Source organism: Schistocerca gregaria, chromosome 1 (assembly GCF_023897955.1).
Source record: "Schistocerca gregaria isolate iqSchGreg1 chromosome 1, iqSchGreg1.2, whole genome shotgun sequence".
Lineage (NCBI taxonomy): Eukaryota > Metazoa > Arthropoda > Insecta > Orthoptera > Acrididae > Schistocerca > Schistocerca gregaria.
Window position 1 is genome coordinate 160067043 of NC_064920.1, and position 19934 is coordinate 160086976.

General features: G+C 38.5%; 1 protein-coding gene across 3 annotated transcripts in view; it reads left to right on the forward strand.

The window, feature by feature from the left end:
• The window catches only part of LOC126335421 (baculoviral IAP repeat-containing protein 6-like), a 311044-nt gene that overhangs the window by 17239 nt on the left and 273871 nt on the right, over positions 1-19934 (forward strand). For all 3 annotated transcript variants that reach the window (XM_049998701.1, XM_049998709.1, XM_049998717.1), the window contains exons 8-9: positions 3946-4111; positions 13308-14194. In XM_049998701.1, coding sequence (XP_049854658.1) covers positions 3946-4111; positions 13308-14194 — 1053 coding nt within the window. The remainder of the gene's footprint in view (positions 1-3945; positions 4112-13307; positions 14195-19934) is intronic.

Genomic DNA, 19934 nt, shown 5'->3' on the forward strand with positions numbered 1-19934 from the left:
TAATTATTTGATTTTTTAAAAAAAGTACAGAAATTCAAGAGAAAAGGAAACATGTTATGAGCATAAAATAACAAAATTAAACATTTAAGGTGATTTCCAGAAACTGTCAAATACTCTATTCACATGAAACAATTTGCTGGTAAGAATCATTAACATCTAAAACTGGGGCAAAAATGTCTTACTAATTTTTTTTTTTTTTTTTTTTTTGGGGGGGGGGGGCGGTTACTGGTGATTCGTAAGAAATAACAAAAGTACACACGGAGACTAACAGATAAATAATTCTTAAAGAAGGGGGAGTGGTGGGATATGAGGAAATAACCAAGGAAAAATTAAAATATACACTAATAATAAAACTTGAGAAAGAAACAGGCTGCAGAAGAAAAGCATGTAGGATGTAGTTGATAAATTTATTGATATACAGATTTGCTAGTGGTGCTGTTACTAAGTGAACTAGAAATACACCAACAATATTTCGGAGGTTGTTGAGCAACACTTACTAAGTATTACTGGTTTGTGGGAATAGCCACCGGAAGGTATTGACGTTTGCAGAATTGATGTGTAAGGCAGTGATTGCAGCGTATAGCAATGATTGTGATATACGTAACATGGTATGGTGTCTGGTAATCAGCTATATGTGGAGTTAACCATAATAGTGTTTGTAGACTGTTTTTTGTGTGGGTGAGGTCACTTTTGTTTTGGTGCACTTGACTGTAATACACAAAACATATTGGAGAGGCTGCTATTGCTTTACTCACTGTATTCAAACATTGGACAAGATACACATGAGGCGTTAATGGTTCATCATCCGTATCGTCATTTACAGGTATGGTGTCGCCACAAGTCTGTGCAGATGTCTTCAAGTTACGGTAATAACTGTGGTACACTGGGGGGGGGGGGGGGGGGGGGCGGCGTATGAATTGCAGCAAGGTCATTAAATCAGTCTTTTCATCGCGCTAATAGTGTGCCCATTGGGATATAGTATGTCCAGGGTCTCAATTACTTTCGACCCTCATTACTGACATCGGCAAACGGGACATCTGGCTCATTGAAGTACTTATAAAACATGAAATGAGGAGAGGATGCTTTATACTGAAGCCACTGAAGATGGAACCATTGCACCCTCATATTTTGTGTTGACATTTTATGCTTACGTATGTTTCTCTCTAAACATGCTGTGGACATGAAATCATTGCTTGTAATCGGTATAGTGGTGAAGGTTTGTTTTCGTACAGTGATAATGAAATTCACCCAGTCAGAGGGTGTGTGTATATGTTCAGGTGAAATTTCCTGTTCTTCACAATGATACCAAAGTTCTGGTCACATGATAGGTATGAATGCCCACTGACTAGGAATTTGTGGTGGATTACTTCCAGTGTGAAGTCTGCGTGGAGAACCATGAATTGACACAGTACGGCCATTTTTCTATTCAGATTTTCCCGCCAGATTGATTCATGTACATAATCAGTCCCTTTGTTTGGATGTTATGTTTAATGTAATGCATGAGCCATGATCGAATTCTTGCGGTTCTCGGGATGCTTTGCCTTCACTCCGTACATACATGGTAGCTCTCTTGGTACATAGGTCGTGTATTCCAAGGCAGTATGTCCACAATTGCTCCTTGTAGTAACAGATACCTGTTGTAAGTGCCAGTGTCGGTAAAGTCCTCATCAAATCAAAGGCAGTCACAGTCATATCATTGTCCTGGTGCCTCCCTTTTGCTGCATTGCAATGCGTTCCCGTCGTGCGCTCTTGGCCTGTTGTTGATCTTACTCTCTTTCACATTCCCATTTACCCTTCTCTTCTGTGGTGTCGACTGCAACATGTTTGATGTTATAGAGGTCACATTTACGGCAGGAATCACTTACAGGGGGATGAAAGGACAGATCAAATCTTGTATTAATTATCTGACCAAACATGTAGCTCGAGACCAGATCATTGTGCTCGGATTTATATAAATGGTATAATTTTCCCATGCTCAAGTATGGTGACAAATACTTCTGAACCACTGTTTCATTCATTCATGCGTAATGGCTCAGATATGCTGGAAACCGTTTTATGAAGCTCTCTACCATAACTGTCTTTGCAATTGGTGTTTTGTTCTTAGCAGTGCATGTGCTTCGCTTATTGATGAGTGGGGTCTGGTGCTGCACTTTGTGCAAAAGAACACATGTAATTCAATCGTATGATATCTGCAAAATGTTTGTAAAGAACGTTTTACACACCTTCACGTCCACGCCCTTTTCACTCTGGAAATGATATAGGCATGTTATTACTTGTCACAACTCTGTAGTACCATAGGAATATGTGTGTTGCATAAGGGCTACATTCACCATAGCAAAAATGTATGCTGATTGGAAGTCGAAACTACATAATGCATAGAATGAGTCAAATAGATGTTGGTGGGGTTCAGGTGAAAAATGTCGACCACATTCCTTCCGACACATGCATGCTTAGAGTGTGGGACATTTTCTTGGCACTACATTTCCTTTCACATTAATGTATTCTTCCCCTTTCAGTCGCTAATGTATTCTTCCCCTTTCAGTCGCTTTTCTTTTTGGATGTTCTGGGCCTCAGGTGTGCTTTCTGGATCCGTTTTCTTCCTTGTTGTGGTGCAATTACGGTATCAGTACTATGATGCCCCTTCGATGAACCAGGTAGATTGGGTTCTGCTGACATCATGCACAACTCATCTGCTATACCACTTGCATGCTGGCTGAATCGGCCAGGTGCACATTCCACGTCTGAGGCGGTAATAGTGTCCGATCCTAATAGGTCTGAAATGGAAATGTTCCTTATCTGCACCGGTGTCCACATCAAATCATATGAGTCCAACGAGGGAACATAACACCATCATTACCTTGCAATGCAGTTTCGACATCGTTACCAGGTCTACTGCACATGTTGTTTTGTAGTACACACACAGTTCAGCAGTGGGTCGACCACAATACTGTGAGTCTATACTGTAGCTGTGTCCTCCATCAGCCGTCACATGCTGTATGACGTATGGTACGCTGTCCCACGGGCCTGCTTTCTGTGCATACATGGCGCAATAATGGCCAATGTGGCATCGGTCATTATTGCGCCCCGTTTTGTATGACACTGCACAGTGCATAAGCAAAATCTGACGCTGTCACATTGTACCTGGTGTCTGAATACATGTTCGGTAATTGTAGGATCTAATGATAGGGCATAAAGTGATGTTCTGTGTGAATATCTCATTTTTTCCAAAAATGTGGGTTAGGCCACTGTTGTGCTGGTAGCCTCATTTATATTTGTATCTGTATTTCCTTGAAAATATCTTCAGAACCAGTGTGAATATTGACAGTATGCACTGTGTGTTATATGGAAACAAACGTGTTTTGTTCACTTATGCCATTTTCTGTTGACCGCTATAATGTCCACTTTATTCTTTGCTTATGTTTGCATTCAGTATGGTTTGGTTCTGTACCTTGTTTGTTTTGCCTGAAAGTTGTTGTATTATCCTTTGTTTGTGTTTTACCATTTGTTGATTGCATATTACAAGTTTTTTTTCTTTACTCTTATGAAAGAATTTTCACAGAAACAGAAGTAATTAGGGTAACAGACTGAATACATTCTAATTACATTATTACCTTGTAATAAACTGCCAGAGATCATGGGTTCTTTTTAGCAAAATACTCAGAAAATATATCTGAAATTTTGTTAGAGTTCAGATTTGCCTTGTATATTGAATTATAGCACTCAATGTTGAACATAATTTTATGTAAACCTTTCATTCAATTTAAATCTTTAGTTAACATTCGTATGTTTGTCCTACAACTTACTACTCTAGGGATGTTGAAGAAATTTCAGCAGTTGATTGAACCATAAAAGGTGACTGCATGTCCTTTCATAGATTTTACCTGTATGAAATATGAGTTACTCTTCATGTAATTGTAATGTTACTGTTTTGTGATTCTTTTCCAGAAAGAAGCGGTGTTTTACATCTCATTATCAGAACCTGTAATTATGAGAAGCTGTGGTGAAACAATTAGCTGTACTGACTTAAAATGCAGAGAGGCCTGGTCAGAAAAACCAAAGGAAGGAGCAAGTAGGAGTGATGTGGAAATACCAATGACAGACATGACTATTGGTAATGAACACTCTGTTTATTCATTTATTTATTTTAGAGGTACATGTTTATATGGTCATCCTTTCTCAAATATTACTGGTTAGACTGACAACATCAGGGTTGGCAAACACCAACTTGCAGCTGAATGTATTGAGTGGATGGGTGGGGGGAGGAGCTTCCTTTTTCACCATTCTTGTAATTTCTGTGTAATAATAATAATAATAATAATAATAATAATAATAATAATAATAATAATAATAATAATAATTTATTTATTATTTTAAGCTTTCCTCATTACAGAGGATTATCTCCAACATAATAATTTACTTGGAAATTACAATACAAACAATCAACGTTCTTAAACTATATTCTCAAAATATTTATCCAGGTGTTTCGATCTTGTGTGTTTTCTTCCTCTGCGCCCATTCTCCTCATTGTGTGCTGTACATTTTGGAGCCAGATGGTCATAGGTCATCCTCTTTTTCTTCTCCCCTCCGGTTCCCAATCCAGTATCAATTTTGGTATTCTGGTTTTCTCCATTCGTCGTCCATGCCTGTAGCAATGTAATTTCTTCCTATCCATTATGTCATATATTCTTTCTTTTATTTCCATTCTACTTATTATTTTGGTGTTCCTTACCTTTTCTTTCCTGGAGATTCTTGCCGATCTTCTCCAAAAATCCATCTCTAGAGTTTGTAATTTTTTAATGTGCTTCATGTTAATTGTCCAGGTTTCTGTTCTATACAGAACCACACTCTCTAATATGGATTTGTATATTAATTTTTTAGTTCTGCTCATTACATTCCTGCTCCATAAGACTGAGTTAAGCATCCCAATGACCCTCCGTCCACTACTAATTCTTTTATTGATTTCTGACTCTGATTTTCCCTCGATTTCTAATAATAATAATTATTATTATTACAGATTGTATGATTGTATTCTGTCACTTCCACAGAATTTTTAAATAACATTTCTCCATTCGATGTTTGTTGTTGTCATGGATAATTAGTAGATTGGAGTTTGTAGTATATATCATTGCCAAATTTATAGAATAATTCGAGACTAACCTACTATGGTTCCACATAATGTATATGCATGACGTGATCTTAATGGGCAGATGAATTCTACTGGTTATAGTTCAAGCATGACAGTATTTCTTTAAGTATTTTGCAAATTTTTCTGCAGTATGTAAACATCTAGCTACACATCATATTATTTGCCACATTTTTATGACACTGAATGAAGGGGAGTTTCTAGTTTACTGGCTTTAAATCTTAAAAGATCGTACTATATAGTTTTACATATTTCATTAATTAATTATATAATTAGCTGGTGTTTGGTGACTGTAGAGCTTTCTTGGTGTGTAGTGAGTATCCCTAACTCACCCTTTTTCCTGTGAATTAAAACAGTAATGGTAGCTACTTTTTAATGTTGTTGTTGTTATCCATTGTTTCATGTTGCTTTATATCTATTGTGCAACCTGCCATGTATTTTGTACTTATTCCACAGCCCTCTGTCATAGATGATAATAAAAGAACAGATACCTTGCCGTACTGTGGTCTTCAACTACTAGTTTATTGTTTAACGATGACAGAATTGCTGCCCTGGGAAGGAGTCAGAAAGGCCTGTTGGTTGGGTGTGACACACCTTTTATTTTTTATAGCTGACTAAGTAGATGTTCCTGCCAAAATCTGCTCAATTTCTGTAATGGTGATTCATTCAGCTTTTTAAATCCTTTTAAAGCTTCAGTTCTACTATCAGATAAGCAGATAAGTGAGATATGAAATGTAGGGTCTTGGTATCACATGTGTATCATATTTTCATTAATTACACTTTCTTTGTTACACTTTAATGAAAGATTGCTCCAATTAGAGATTTATGATTCATTTAAGTCCATGACGAGCTTTCGGCTTTGATGTGTATGCCTTTTCTGAGTGGGTCTGAAACACTCATTGTAGATGCATAATACAATGGATAAATAATAATAATAATAATAATGACAACGACAACAACAACAATATTGCCTCTGCCTGGGTTGCATACAGTGTGATGTAGTGGCTAGCTTTGCTGGCTGGTGTGCTGAGCAGTTATTGGTTATTCAGTATTTATCCTTCCTCAAAGGGTCTTGAAATTTCTTACATTTGTAATGTTTTTATATCGTGGAATATTTGATGTTAGTGTAGGAAGTAGTTCTCTCTTTCCATAGAGTTATGTTCTGTTCTCATTGTACATTTGTGTTCATAAAAACATACTTTCAGTGCTAAGTGTTGTACTTCACTGATGAACATGCTTTTAGATTTTGATTGGATTGTGGTTATTATGTGACATTGCAGAATGAAATTTTTACTCTGCAGCGGAGTGTGTGCTGATATGAAACTTCCTGGCAGATTAAAACTGTGTGGCGGACCGAGACTTGAACTCGGGACTTTTGCCTTTAGTGGGTAAGTGCTCTAGCACTTGCCCACGTGCACGCAGTTTTCATCTGCCAGGAAATTTCATGATGTGACATTGTTTGGTGGATATGTTGGGCACTTCAAAATATCATCATCATTTTGGCTCCAGAGAGACGACAAAAATGCCTTTGTCTACACGGACAGGAACTGGAATACAAACAGTACTTCGTTCCAAGGTTCAGTGTATTCAGTATATTCAGATATTGAGATTCGAAAACAGCAGAAAGTCAGCTGCACATCAGGCAGCCATCATTGTTTCTCTAGATGCTGGTCAGTATCCAGTGAAATGGCTGAAAAGATTTGGCCAATTTGCGGAATACACAGGGTGTGATGACAATATGTACTTGGTAAATGGATATTTTTACTTGCGAGGCAAAGCCCAGCTGTGATTTGATAACAGTGAAGAGCAGCATGGTAGCTGTGACAAATTTCAGACTAAACTGAAGGAAAGATTTGTTAACAGTCAGCAAAGTTGTTTTACCAGAAGACAGAACAATTAAAGAATAGAACCCAGTACAATGAGGAAATGACATAGTTTGAAATACATAATGTCCTTTCATCCCCATCGTGAATTTAAATGTAATAGAAGTTAACAAAAACTCACCCTTCGTTAAAGGGGTCACGGAAGACATGTACCAAGCTCTTTTGGTAAAGTATGTCAAAACAACCGAGAAACTTAAGCAGTGTCGGTGTGTAGAGGAAATGTATCAGAATTGAGTCAGATGTAAGAAGTAAGATTGACTCCCATGTGTGGTCCCTGTGGGAGTGGTGGAAATCTATCGTGACCTAACCCCTCTCATATGCCAGGTGGTAAGAGAAGAGATACAATATATATTATGCCACATAGTAAACAGGACAACGCAGCCACAGTTATCGACTGAGTCAGTAGGTAATAGAGAATGTTTAAGAAGTAGTGTATCAGTCTTTAGCACTAACCTTTGCCATCACTCAAATGTGCTAGGAAGAATGGACTAGGCCGACTTGCAATTATATCGCAACCATCAAACGACAATGTGGCAGGTACACCGGACTCTTCCTCTGGATGATAAAGAACAAAATGCCCAGTGTGTTTCCACTGTGGACCCCTGCATTAGTGCAGAGAAAGAAGACAAATGTTCAGTGACTACTACACCACCAGATGTCAACCATCACAATAATTATATTCATGCCAGTCAACTGCAATCTTTGGGATGAAGCCTATCACTGTACTCTGGACGAGGTCACCCCTCAAAATGTCATAGCCATTCCCTGTTGCTGTACAGAGGTACCAGCTGCTTAACTATCCCATAAATCCAGGAAAATTAAGCAAGCCAAGCGTCTGTGGAAGTGAGGGTGCCATGGATGCAAATCCAAAATGTTGGATAATGTCATAATTCATGTCGTCATTGACAGCCAACTCGTCTGGGCACTAGTTGACTCAGGGCTTTCATTTTTGAAATGTCAAATGCTTATCATTGTCAGCTTAAAGAAGACTATTCTCTGTGATACAAAAGTGATTGATTACATGAAGCATCTCTCACCAGGACCGAAGAGGCGACACGCTTTTTCACATACACATTCTGGAGAAAGAGTGAGAGCGCAATAACACCGAGCACTGGCCCTTGTTACACTGCGTGGGAGATGTGCTATGGATCTGTAAGATTCTGTGGACAGTGGGACTGTCATAAACTGTTGCTGAAAGGCTCCTGTTTTGCTGATTGGACTCCGCATTCGAAGTTGAGGATTATGATCCTTTGTCAAGAAGGCAGAAGCACTGTAATGTCATCAGTGCCCTTCATATGTGGCCCTACTGCAGTCCTGAGGTGCAGATTGATGGTGGAGGCTCCTCCTTCAGGGAAACTGAAAACACGCTCGTCGATTGTGAAGCTTCGACGCTCATCATAGAGAAGAGAATGTGACAACACAAGCAGATTATGAGGATCCACTAGCACAGCCATACAGAGGACTGTTGACAAGATTTGGATTCAGTGTGTTGTAGTTGGCTCTAAAGAGAACATTAGAAAGGAAGTAGTGTTGTGAGCTGTATTGCATGCAGCACGGTGTATTGGTTAGCATCACTGGCTGGTGTGTGCTGATCACTGGTTCAAACCTGGCAGCCAGGAATTATTTGTCATTCAGTCTTAAATGTTTCACTAAAGTTTCCTGATTTTTTTTATTTTGTAATGTTTGTATAGTCTGCATTATGTATTTGATGTTTGTATAAGCAGCAGTACTCTCCATCCAGGTGTTCAGTTTTATTCTGGCTGTACTTTGATTTTCGTAGTAAACATGCTTGTACTGCTAAGCAGTGCACTTCGTTGACAGCCCTCCTCATGGGTTTGGACTTGTGGTTACGACATGACAATATTTTTCATAATAGGACATGAAAAACAAATCTTACCTGTGCACAGCATAACTTCAGTAAACTATGTATATCTTACATGCTGCTGTTGTGAAGCAGTGCCAAATGTTTAAGAAAGTAAAAGTTGCCTGGATTAAAAAGTTATATACATAATGATATACTAAAAAAAAAAAAAAAAAACCCAACACTATGGAAGGAAGCCGGCCGCGGTGGTCTCGCGGTACTAGGCGCGCAGTCCGGAACCGTGTGACTGCTACGGTCGCAGGTTCGAATCCTGCCTCGGGCATGGATGTGTGTGATGTCCTTAGGTTAGTTAGGTTTAAGTAGTTCTAAGTTCTAGGGGACTGATGACCACAGCAGTTGAGTCCCATAGTGCTCAGAGCCATTTTTTTATGGAAGGGAGGTGTGTAGAGAAAATGGTAGAGATCTGTCGTGCAAGATAAAATGATGTAATCAATGCCAATGTTCGCCTCGTATTGCCGTTGTAAGTGACACACAGTTGGTATTTGACACAAAATTAGTTGCTGTAAATGGTTCCATTCGTCTTGCCTATTCCACGTATTGCCTAGGGACTCTGGCCGAGCAGCAGAATCACATCCAGTATAGGAAATGAAATCGCCTAGAATGTATAGACAATCCCCAAGATGAACTATCTGCATCACTTTGCTGTGACATTTGTAAAACTGAACCTTCGAGTTGGCAGCGGAGGTCAGTGTCAGAACTTCATCTGATAGCCTGGTTTCCTTAAAAGATGTTATTGGAATATTAAGCCTGGCTGTTTCCAGGTTGATGGTGGCTATTTTGCACAGATTTTGAACTTCCACAGGTGCTCTGTGTTAAAGTAAACTTCTGCTACCCGTGTTAATTCCCGATGGTTGCAGGTGGGTGGAGTGTGCTCTCCATGGATGCTACTGTGCCTGGGACCCATTTTAGAAGCCAGTGAGCTTGCCTACTGCTTTTGCCACCCTCTCAGCCTTGCTGATTCGTTTGACGGGAGTGATAATGTGCAACATGTGGAGTTAGGTCGTCTGCTTGCTTTTGCCCCTCGTTTAGGTCGTCTGCTTGCTTTTGCCCCTCGTTTAGGTCGTCTGCTTGCTTTTGCCACTCGTTTAGGTCGTCTGCTTGCTTTTGCCACTCGTTTAGGTCGTCTGCTTGCTTTTGCCACTCGTTTAGGTCGTCTGCTTGCTTTTGCCACTCGTTTAGGTCGTCTGCTTGCTTTTGCCACTCGTTTAGGTCGTCTGCTTGCTTTTGCCACTCGTTTAGGTCGTCTGCTTGCTTTTGCCACTCGTTTCTGGTTGCACAATATTGATATAACTGAAATACCAATTCTGGCATTTTGTTTGGAGGTGTTGTTCCCCTATAATGATATCATACTGTGTGTATTTAATAACCAGAATGTCCACAATACCTGCATTAGTGATCAAGGTATTATGTTGTTTTTAGTTCCTGATTAAGTTGTGAATTTGAATACAGTACAAACAGGGTGACAATTATTGAACTATACGAAAAAAAATTAATTACTAACTATGGCGTTCATACTCTTGATTCAACTGGGAAACATTACTACAGGTATTCGGATTTACAGCTTGACAAGTTCGATGTGCCTGCCATCCTTGGCAATGATGGGGTGCAGATGAATAGCGACTGTATGAGCTGCTGAAGTGTCGGAACATCGATGCTGTTTTGGGGCTATTGCTGTACACCTTGTCTTTAATATTGACCCACAAAAGAAATCACATGTGTTCAGATCTGGAGAATATGGCGGCCAGTTGAGGTCAATACCAGTGGCCTGTGGGCACCTGAGAGCCAGAATGCGATCCCCAAAGTGCTGCTTGAGCACATCAAACACACTCCTGCTTCGAAGGGGTTGAGCTATGTCTTGCATGAACCATGTCTTGTTGAAGTCATGGTCACTTTGGATAATGGGGATGAAATCATCTTCCAAAACCTCCAAGTACTATTTAGTAGTCACCCTGCCATCAAGGAATATTGCACTGATTATTCTGTGATTGGACAACTGGACATTGCATACCACACAGTCATCCGTTGAGGTTGAAGAGACTTCTCAATTGCGTAATGCAGATTTTCAGACCCCCAAATGCCCCAATTTTGCTTGTTGATGAACCCATCCAAATGAAAGTTGGCTTCTTCTCGAAACCAAATGATGCATGCATGTACTAATTCCCATCATGCCCCGTGGCCAAACATGCAGTTTGAATGTCCTAACGCAAACCGTTCAGAAGTTATGATGATTCTATTATATATTGTTCAGTAGCAGTAATTGTAACCCCTCACCATATAATGGAGATGCTGAGTTGCTGAGTGTGGCTTCAGTTGCCTGAGACTGCAGTCCTATTACGTGCGCGCGCGCACATATGTGTGTGTTTTTTTGTTTTTGACGGATGCCTTACTTCATTTGTGGCAGGTTGTTTCCCCCCCCAAACCCTCCCCCCTCCTAACAGCGACTCAGCATCTCTGCTGTATGGTGAATGGCAACTTTCCTTTTCATAATATTGTTACATTCCATCCAGGCTCTTCCATTGTTTAGTAATTGTAACCCTGTAAGCATGCAACTGGAGTCGCTTTTCATCAATTGAATTTTCAGCTGCACGGTAAGAGTACCCACCAGTTATGGAGAAACTAATAATTTTCTTACCCTGTCAAGTTCATCTCTTCAAACAGTCCATAAATTCTCGTAATGCTGTATTGGCCATTGTCTCATGAACTTTGGACATTAACTTACATTGTTGTTTTTGTTGTTGTTGTTGTTGTTCGCATTCAGTGTGTCTGGGTTTGATCAACTGCCTTTCATAGCCCCAAAATTTTTGTCTAACGTGTCTTCTCTATTATGATAAAGGACTTGTAAGCAGGAGATTTGTGAAATGTTGAATCTTTGGAACATATCCTTATGCCATATCTTTGGGTCTAAACCACTTTCTCTAGAGAACAAAAAAAGTTATCTAATGTGTTGATTGTAAACAGGTGTAACCATTTCCAAAGTATACTTAAATTTTTCCCTTAACGAGTGTGAAGTAGAATTATATCACTTGTGTTTTCAGTTATATTCCTACCAGCGACAGCTTATTTTGTTCTACTAACAGCCACTGTATCTTATATTTTTAATTTATATTTGCAAAATAATATCATGTGACTATTTGAATTGTAATGTTCATCAGAGTCATTAGCAAACTGCAAAATTGTAGGTCAGAAAGAAGTTGGATTATCAAGGTGGTAGTACACAGTAACTTACTTGGAACTAAGTCAGTGTCTAAACTGACCCATGTTAAAAAGAAGCTCTTATGATACAAAATGAATATATAAGTCTTGATGAAAGATAGGAAATTTCTAACCTAAAGCTAATCTGGTGGTGGTGTGTATCAGAATGCCATCAACCTAAGCATGACACACATCTCAATTATAGTATCAGAATTTCAGTAGTATTACTATATGCATAATGATTTCATTTTACAATCCTAGAAATATTTTATTTTGTTGTTTAACAGTGGTGTCCCTATTGTACACCATGCAAGTGTTTTGTACTAACATGAGTTATTTCATTTTGTACAAACAGGTTTTGCTTTAGATTACATGAACATGATTGGTTCCTGATGAGTAGTAAAGTTGTTTTAATTTATTGGCTATGTGCTTGAGGTAGACTACCAGCATTATTGAAATGTTTGTTTTTCTCGTGTAGTTTAATTTGCTCATTCGAGGCCTGCTACTGCTGCTGCTTTGGGTTTGTAGGTCAGCAACTGTCTCAGTTGAATGAACATACGATTTTAACTGGAGCAACAATGGTAATAGTCATGTAAACGATATGGGCAAAATAATATATATAAAAACAAAGCTGATGTGACTTACCAAACGAAAGTGCTGGCAGGTCGATAGACACACAAACATACACACAAAATTCTAGCTTTCGCAACCAACGGTTGCTTCTTCAGGAAAGAGGGGAGGAGAGGGAAAGACGAAAGGATGTGGGTTTTAAGGGAGAGGGTAAGGAGTCATTCCAATCCCGGGAGCGGAAAGACTTACCATAGGGGGAAAAAAGGACAGGTTTGTTTGAGTGTTATTTTATTGTGCCTGTCTACCGGCTCTTTCCCACTTGGTAAGTGTGGCAGGTCGATAGATACACAAACGTACACAAAAAATTCAAGCTTTCGCAACCAACGGTTGCTTTTTCAGGAAAGAGGGAAGAAGAGGGAAAGACGAAAGGATGTGATCATTTTTTAAAGTTGCATCAGTTTTGAGAGGCATTTTGTCTACGCAGGTGTTAGTTTGATTAGAAGCACATATTTAACTTGCATCCTAGAAAATTTGTGTAAATTGTGGTGGTTATTACTGTATGATACTATCCATTGACATTAAATACTATCATTAGAGTATTGTTAAATTAACATGTACTTTTTCTGGAATATTTCAGACAACATATTTTCACTGCCCATGGTGTGTGAAGACTTGGATTTGGAAATTACAGCACTGTCAATTGTCGGTGGGCCGCAACATCAGCAAAGTTGTAACCATGCCGGTCCCAAGCAACATTCGAAGGCTACCAACAGCATGAGCAACCGCCTCCGACCTTCTTTCATCGCAGGGATTAGTGTTGGATCAAGAAGTTCACCCAATACAAGTGATGTGTGGGGAAGTGGGGGTTGTTGTTCCTCATTAGTGCGTGCAATGAATGACGTGAATGAAGCGAGTAACCTGGCAAGCGCATCTCTGGATATAATGAAAGTGAGGGATAGTGCTGAGTCACCAGCAGGTCATTCAGTTAGTTCCTGTTCTCATGGAAGGTGTCCATTCCTTGTAGTGTATAATTTTCATCATTATGGAGGTTCTGCTGGATGTGAGGGAGATAGTACTGCAGATGATGGAAGTGGGAGTAGTGGTGGAGGAGGACAAAATCAGGGAATTGCAGGTGGTGGTAGTTCGAAAAAGGCTGTTTCTGGCACTGGAACAAGTACATCTTCAGGCACTCGCCAGGATGGTGTTTATCAAGAGATATTTTTGTCAAAATTTATGTTTGATGTACCTGGTGTTGATGACCTTGTAGCAGATGTTGTTATGGACACTCCACCAGACTGCCTGGAAAGTGTAGAGTTTCTCTCTGGTTCAGCGCCATCAGGTGCAGGTTTATACGGTCCTCCTGTGATTCCATCTGGCTCATCACAAGGTGCAAGTGGTAGTGGTGGTGGCACTGCGTGTGACAGTTCTATGTTGAATGTAACTTTCAGCAATGTTAATGGAGGTCTAGATATGTCAAAATATCCATCCACATCTGAAGGTAGCTCATCACCTGTCATCATAAAGGTGAGCACTCATTTTTATTAATTACCGTGCCCTTGAGATATGAAAATATGGCTCGATGATGCATTTATGTCATAAAATATCTTATTTAAGTACCCTTTTATTACGTGTGAATAACTTTCACATGAAAAAGAAGGTTTATAAATGCGGCTTCAAAACCTGAATGTTCGCCTGTGTCTACATCTATATTTCCATAGCACTATTTGTAACTAGAGACAGTATTGGAATATCCTTTCGTTTGAATCATGGCATTTGTAGTTGTTTATAAAAATAATGACTTCATTTTAAATAACTTGTATATAGTTGGCAACAATTTGCTTTGCACATTTAAAGCCTAGTTAAAAATTCTACATAGTAATCAAATACCACTTTAATTGAAATGAGATTGATAACTGTGGTCTTAGACTATAAGCCTAATACTACAGAGAATCCGGTTTATCTTGACGTGGGCTATGAAGCACCTGATGAAGTGGTCACCTTGTGGGCCAGTACTACACACTGAAACAGTTTCATAGCTGAACTTGGGTGCGCAAGATAATTTTGTGTTTTTTATGTTGGTACTTAAAGTTTTTTTTGCTATACTGATGTAAATGTATACAGGGTGTACATACCCCTGGAAATTCAGAAGAAACCTGGAAAATTTTCATCCTAGAGAAAACTGGTAGTAACCTGGGGAATTTTTATAATTCTGTGAAATTTTCATTGTTTTAGTTTTCTGTAAAATTTTTATTGTTTTGTCTGGTAAGAACTGATACTCTAACAAAGAATTTTTCTTTAGCCTGCAACTGTAGAATAATACTGCAGCAGTAAAACATAAACGGTGACGGGTGGGACAAAATAAAGCTTAAGTTGCAAAGGAAATGCGCCATTAACAACAACAAAACATGATCGTGTGCCAACAGCAAAGTGTGTCAAAGGCTTTAGGATGAAGACAGTGCAATACTTAACAACAAACTGCTTCAGATGAGCATGAAATCACAACAGTTTACATTAGGTTCGTTTGCCAGTGGGCTCTTGTGCACTTGCAGTTGAGTACCATATGAGCAGTACCTTCTGCCACTTCTGGTTACATGAAATGCGGCTGTAGCAACAAGCAGCCTGATGCTACCGGAAAAATTTTTCTGGTGCGCCCAAGCTGCCAGATTCGCACATGTGCAGAGCAGTCTGGGCTATAGTGGAAAGGGGGATAATTTCCAAGTGACCCATGTTTGTATTCAGTGATTTTGCTGTTTCCTTTTTGTTTACATTTTTCACGTCAAATGAAAACAACATGGATTTCTGTGTGGCTGGGAACTATCAGTTGAACTGAAGTTTATTCACATAATTATGGAAGGCTAAATTATGTTATTAGTTTGTTTTCTGATTTTATTTTATTTCTAGGGTTTCTAGTCAGGCATTAATTGCCTTGGAGAACAATGAATTTATTTTTGTCAGTTTGCAAAAGAAATTTGCCTTTAAGTACTCTTTTTCTGCAGAAGCAGTCAATTTATTTGAAACACTGGTGGCTGGTGCCAACTGTTTGCTGAATTTCAGGTGCATGTTTTTGTCTTCTGGCACGTACGGCATTATGCCATAATAAAGAACAAAATATGAGATAATGCAGTACTGCTACTCCAAGAAGATTTTCATCCGAAAACCACACTGAAAAGGTTAATATCAGGTTGGGGCCTCTTCTTTGTAAATCTGGATATATGAACGTGCGCTTTAAGGCAAATTACGCATTTTTGTATGATTTACGAAATTTCAATGCTCTTGGAGTATTCTTTGATGCCCACTTTCGTTTGACATAATGTAATTTCTCTTAATGCTATATACGTATGAGCATATGGGCTTCCTATGTCATCATAGCTGTGCACGCACAGCAATGCCTGTTGTCAGGCACTCTTTGACAGCTGCTGAAATCACTTCTAGCAGGATCTCGGGAAAGTATTGTGAATGCTGGTTTGAAAAGTGTTACCTTGAAAGTAAATTTCATTTTATGCAAGATGAATAATGATAAGTCTGCAAATGTGCTTTGAATTTCTTAAATCACGGAGTGTTTGATTCTTATTTAAAGCTTGACACTTTGAGGGCCAGCCACTTAGAAGAATTTTGAGCCCAGAATACCAGACATTTATGTCATTATTTAAAGTTTTACTGGCACATTTCTCTGATGTATCTTAAAGTGAAACGCGCGCAACTAAAAGACTAGTATTATATGTAAAAACTTACCTTTTCTTGTAGCTACTCTGATCATATTAATTTAATCCATTAACTTTTCCTATTTGTGTGTTTGCCTTACTTAACAGTGATGTTGCTGTTGGGTGACTACATCACATGTCCTATGCTCTGAATATATGCTATCATCGGTTGGCGAGATCATGTGACCTGAGCTACGGTTGGCTTACAAAAGGCGCGTCGCAGTCTCGATTTCAATGCTGTTGAAACTAACGTACTTTGTTTGGTGGAATTCGAATATACTTTTGTAATATGAAATTATGCAGTGCACGTGTTGTTGTACATCAAAGACCAAAATGTGTTTCTTTTCTGTGGTTCATTTCCTAAAATGTTGGGAAGTTCTTTGCTGGTGTAAAAGATCTTAACCATTCAAAAGACTGATAAGACTGTCACTTGACTCAGAAAAAATGTATTTTCACCTGGGAAAGTGCGTTTTGAACCAGGAGATCTGGGAAAAATATAGGAATTCTTTATCCTTGTTTGCGTATACAACCTGGCTATAGCATTTTCAAAGGAATATAAACCCCAATCTTCCTTTAGTTTTTCTAGAGGCTTTGGCCTTTTGATGCCAGGAAAACAAATAACAATCTAAAGTACAGACATTAACTGCTAAGACAGTGCTGTTAAAACCAGTAGTGTAACAGTCTCGATGACTTGCTGAATGGAGGAAGAATGCATTGCAGTTGTGAGCATTTACTTTATTGGCAGCTTAGCATAACACATTCAAAAGTAAACAGAATGTAAACAGTATGCTCGTGGTTAATGTGTTAGGAACTTTGACTAAACTGGATTTTAATTTTTGTTTCATATTCTCTCCATAAAAACAAACCTTTTATCAGTGCCCCATTTCCATCTGTGAAAACTGGAAAAAAAACCTTTGTCTGTTGCTAAGAGTGCAGCCCTAGGTCTAGATGCTGTAATGCACTGCTGTGTGTTAGTTGTATAAAATTTCAAGAGCTCCTCTTTCATCTTTTGAGTTGAAATCACAGGAGCTGTTTTTATGATTTGTGAAGGGACCAACATAGTTCTACTCATAAAACTAGGGAAGGATAGTACTTTCACAAGTAATTATAGTGTTGCTCTCTCAAAATATCCAGGAAAAACATGTGGTTGGATGGTAACTGGTACTTGTTGAGGATGCTGTACAGAGGAAGAAAGTTATGAATGAATGGCTTCCAGTAGTGTTCAGGGAGTGTCATAATTTTACCCTGGATAACCTGATCCTATTGGATGTGGCTCTGCATGAAGTTATGTGCCACAGAAGGATATAATCTTTGACATTACTTATGTAGTGGCACAACACAGCTAAGACTTTGGTGGAAGGTTACTAATTTTATTGAGTCCTTGCAAATCGGCTATTCTGCTGCTAGACACACTCTGTCAGTTACATATAAATGAATGGTGTTACTTGATGGAGCATTTTCATTTGCTTTAGGCTAAATGATGTAGATAGCTCAGAGTGCAATCCTTCATTTACATTTTTCGATTGACTTGAAAAACCAGCGTAATTTGTGAAAAAATATACATGGTGGGAAATTAATTTTTCAGCATATACATAAATCTTACATTTCATGATGACATTGACAGTCCAGACTTTTGATGAAAAAAATCCCTAATTTATTTCAGTTTATTTGGGTGAATTGAATTTTTATCTGGTTTCCTGGTTCGTAAATACATTTGAAAGTTTTGGTGCTATTTATCAGGAGTTTGAAAAGGATTACAAGTTTTATATATGAATGTAGGATGGCTGTTGGTAATGAATGATGTTGACTGTATACGTAATATGGTATCTTCGTGACAGAATTCCGTTCCATAAATGTTATCGTGAAGCTAAATGTATTTAGATACACAGTGGCATAATGAAATATAGTCGCATAGTTTATGTTTTACAGTGGAATATGTAGTTAAATTGTAGTGTGCTGTCAGATGCCATCCTGACTGACATCTTGAAAGTTGGGGCATATTCCAAAGGAAGTCCAAAATGTGTGAGGTTGTGATTGTGTTTCAACTGTCTAGCCTTTTTTTTATTAGTTTTCTACCGAACCACGACTTCAGAACTTGCTATGTGTCCCAAAAAACTGACTTATAGTTCATACTCTTTTTTTTTTTTTCACAATAGTTGCTACATCTGAAATAGTTACACTTTAGTTTGTAAAGGTGCTGACCTAGCTCTAGTTTATTGTTACTAACTTTCCTTCTTTTTGGGCTGATACTGATGTTTTAGCCCAACCCAACATTTTGTCAGCACTTCATTTGTTAACCCAAATATGAACAACACTACACACAGTATAGTAATTTTTAGGTTGACTATGTTAATAGGCAAATAATTAGTGGCATCAATTGTCCAGTCTTTTACAACTCATTTTGATTCAGAACTAAGGAGACCAGGGATCATTGGATTATGCAATGTTTGTAAACACTACTTGAAAGAAAATGCCTTTCCTGCATGATTACATCTCAGTTACACTTTTTTCTCTCCATTAACATTGTTTCATTATTTATAAAAGGCAGGAAATTTATAATTGTGATAATGCAGAAGTGGCTGGGAATCAAGATTCCGAACAAAGTGAATTTGAAGGGCATGATATAATGTCATCCGCAGGAAAATGTTAATACCAGGAATGTAAAAATGGTAACATACTGTAAGTGACACAGTGAAGAAAACAACATACTTAATGTGTGTTAAAGCTCCTTTTGTCACCTTATCTTTCAGCTGATCCCAGGCTGTTTCTTCCACATTACAGAAGATTTTTCTCACAAATGAACACTGAATGTGTTGGAGGAGTTTGTGTACATTGACACTGTTCCGTGAAGACTTTTTCATCCTAGAAGTTGTACTGCCTGTGATGACGAACTACTTCTGATCCCCTCTGTGTTGCTCCCGAGGATGCCATGTTTAGAGTCAAATGTCTGACCGACTTGATTCTTCCTCACTTTGTGTCTGACATACATACGGACATTCTACCATGTTACCACATAAACCATTCCTTGCAGAGGACTCCCAATTATCAAGTCACATTCAGGAGGTCGCACTGTACTTGATACATTGTTTTTATTTGTGGATCACACTGGTGCCAAGAAAAGCAGATAAACAGAGGTCCACTTTAATAATATCCATATTTGGAAAATGGAAAATATAAATTACATTCATTATGTTTCATATGGAATAACAGAAAACATATTCATACACTTATGAAGCATGCAATTTGCAGTAGTTAGTGCTAATGTTAGTGCTAATGCAGGCAAAGAAACATGTGATATGTTATAGGAACTATTTTGGTTTTCTCAGCTCAAATCCATCTCTTAAGATGTTTTTTGTGATATCAAACTGTCAGGCTGCCAAGTTGAAGATATCTGTTGAAAGACTACAAAGCTTGATGGCTGTTTCTTAAATTATGTAACTGTATGCTCAGTAATGTTTACAGTATGTCCAGGATACATGCATAAATAGTATACTCATTCAGTCATACAAAACTATCACTTTACTTAAAATTAGAAAATTAAAACAATTTAAGAATTACTATAC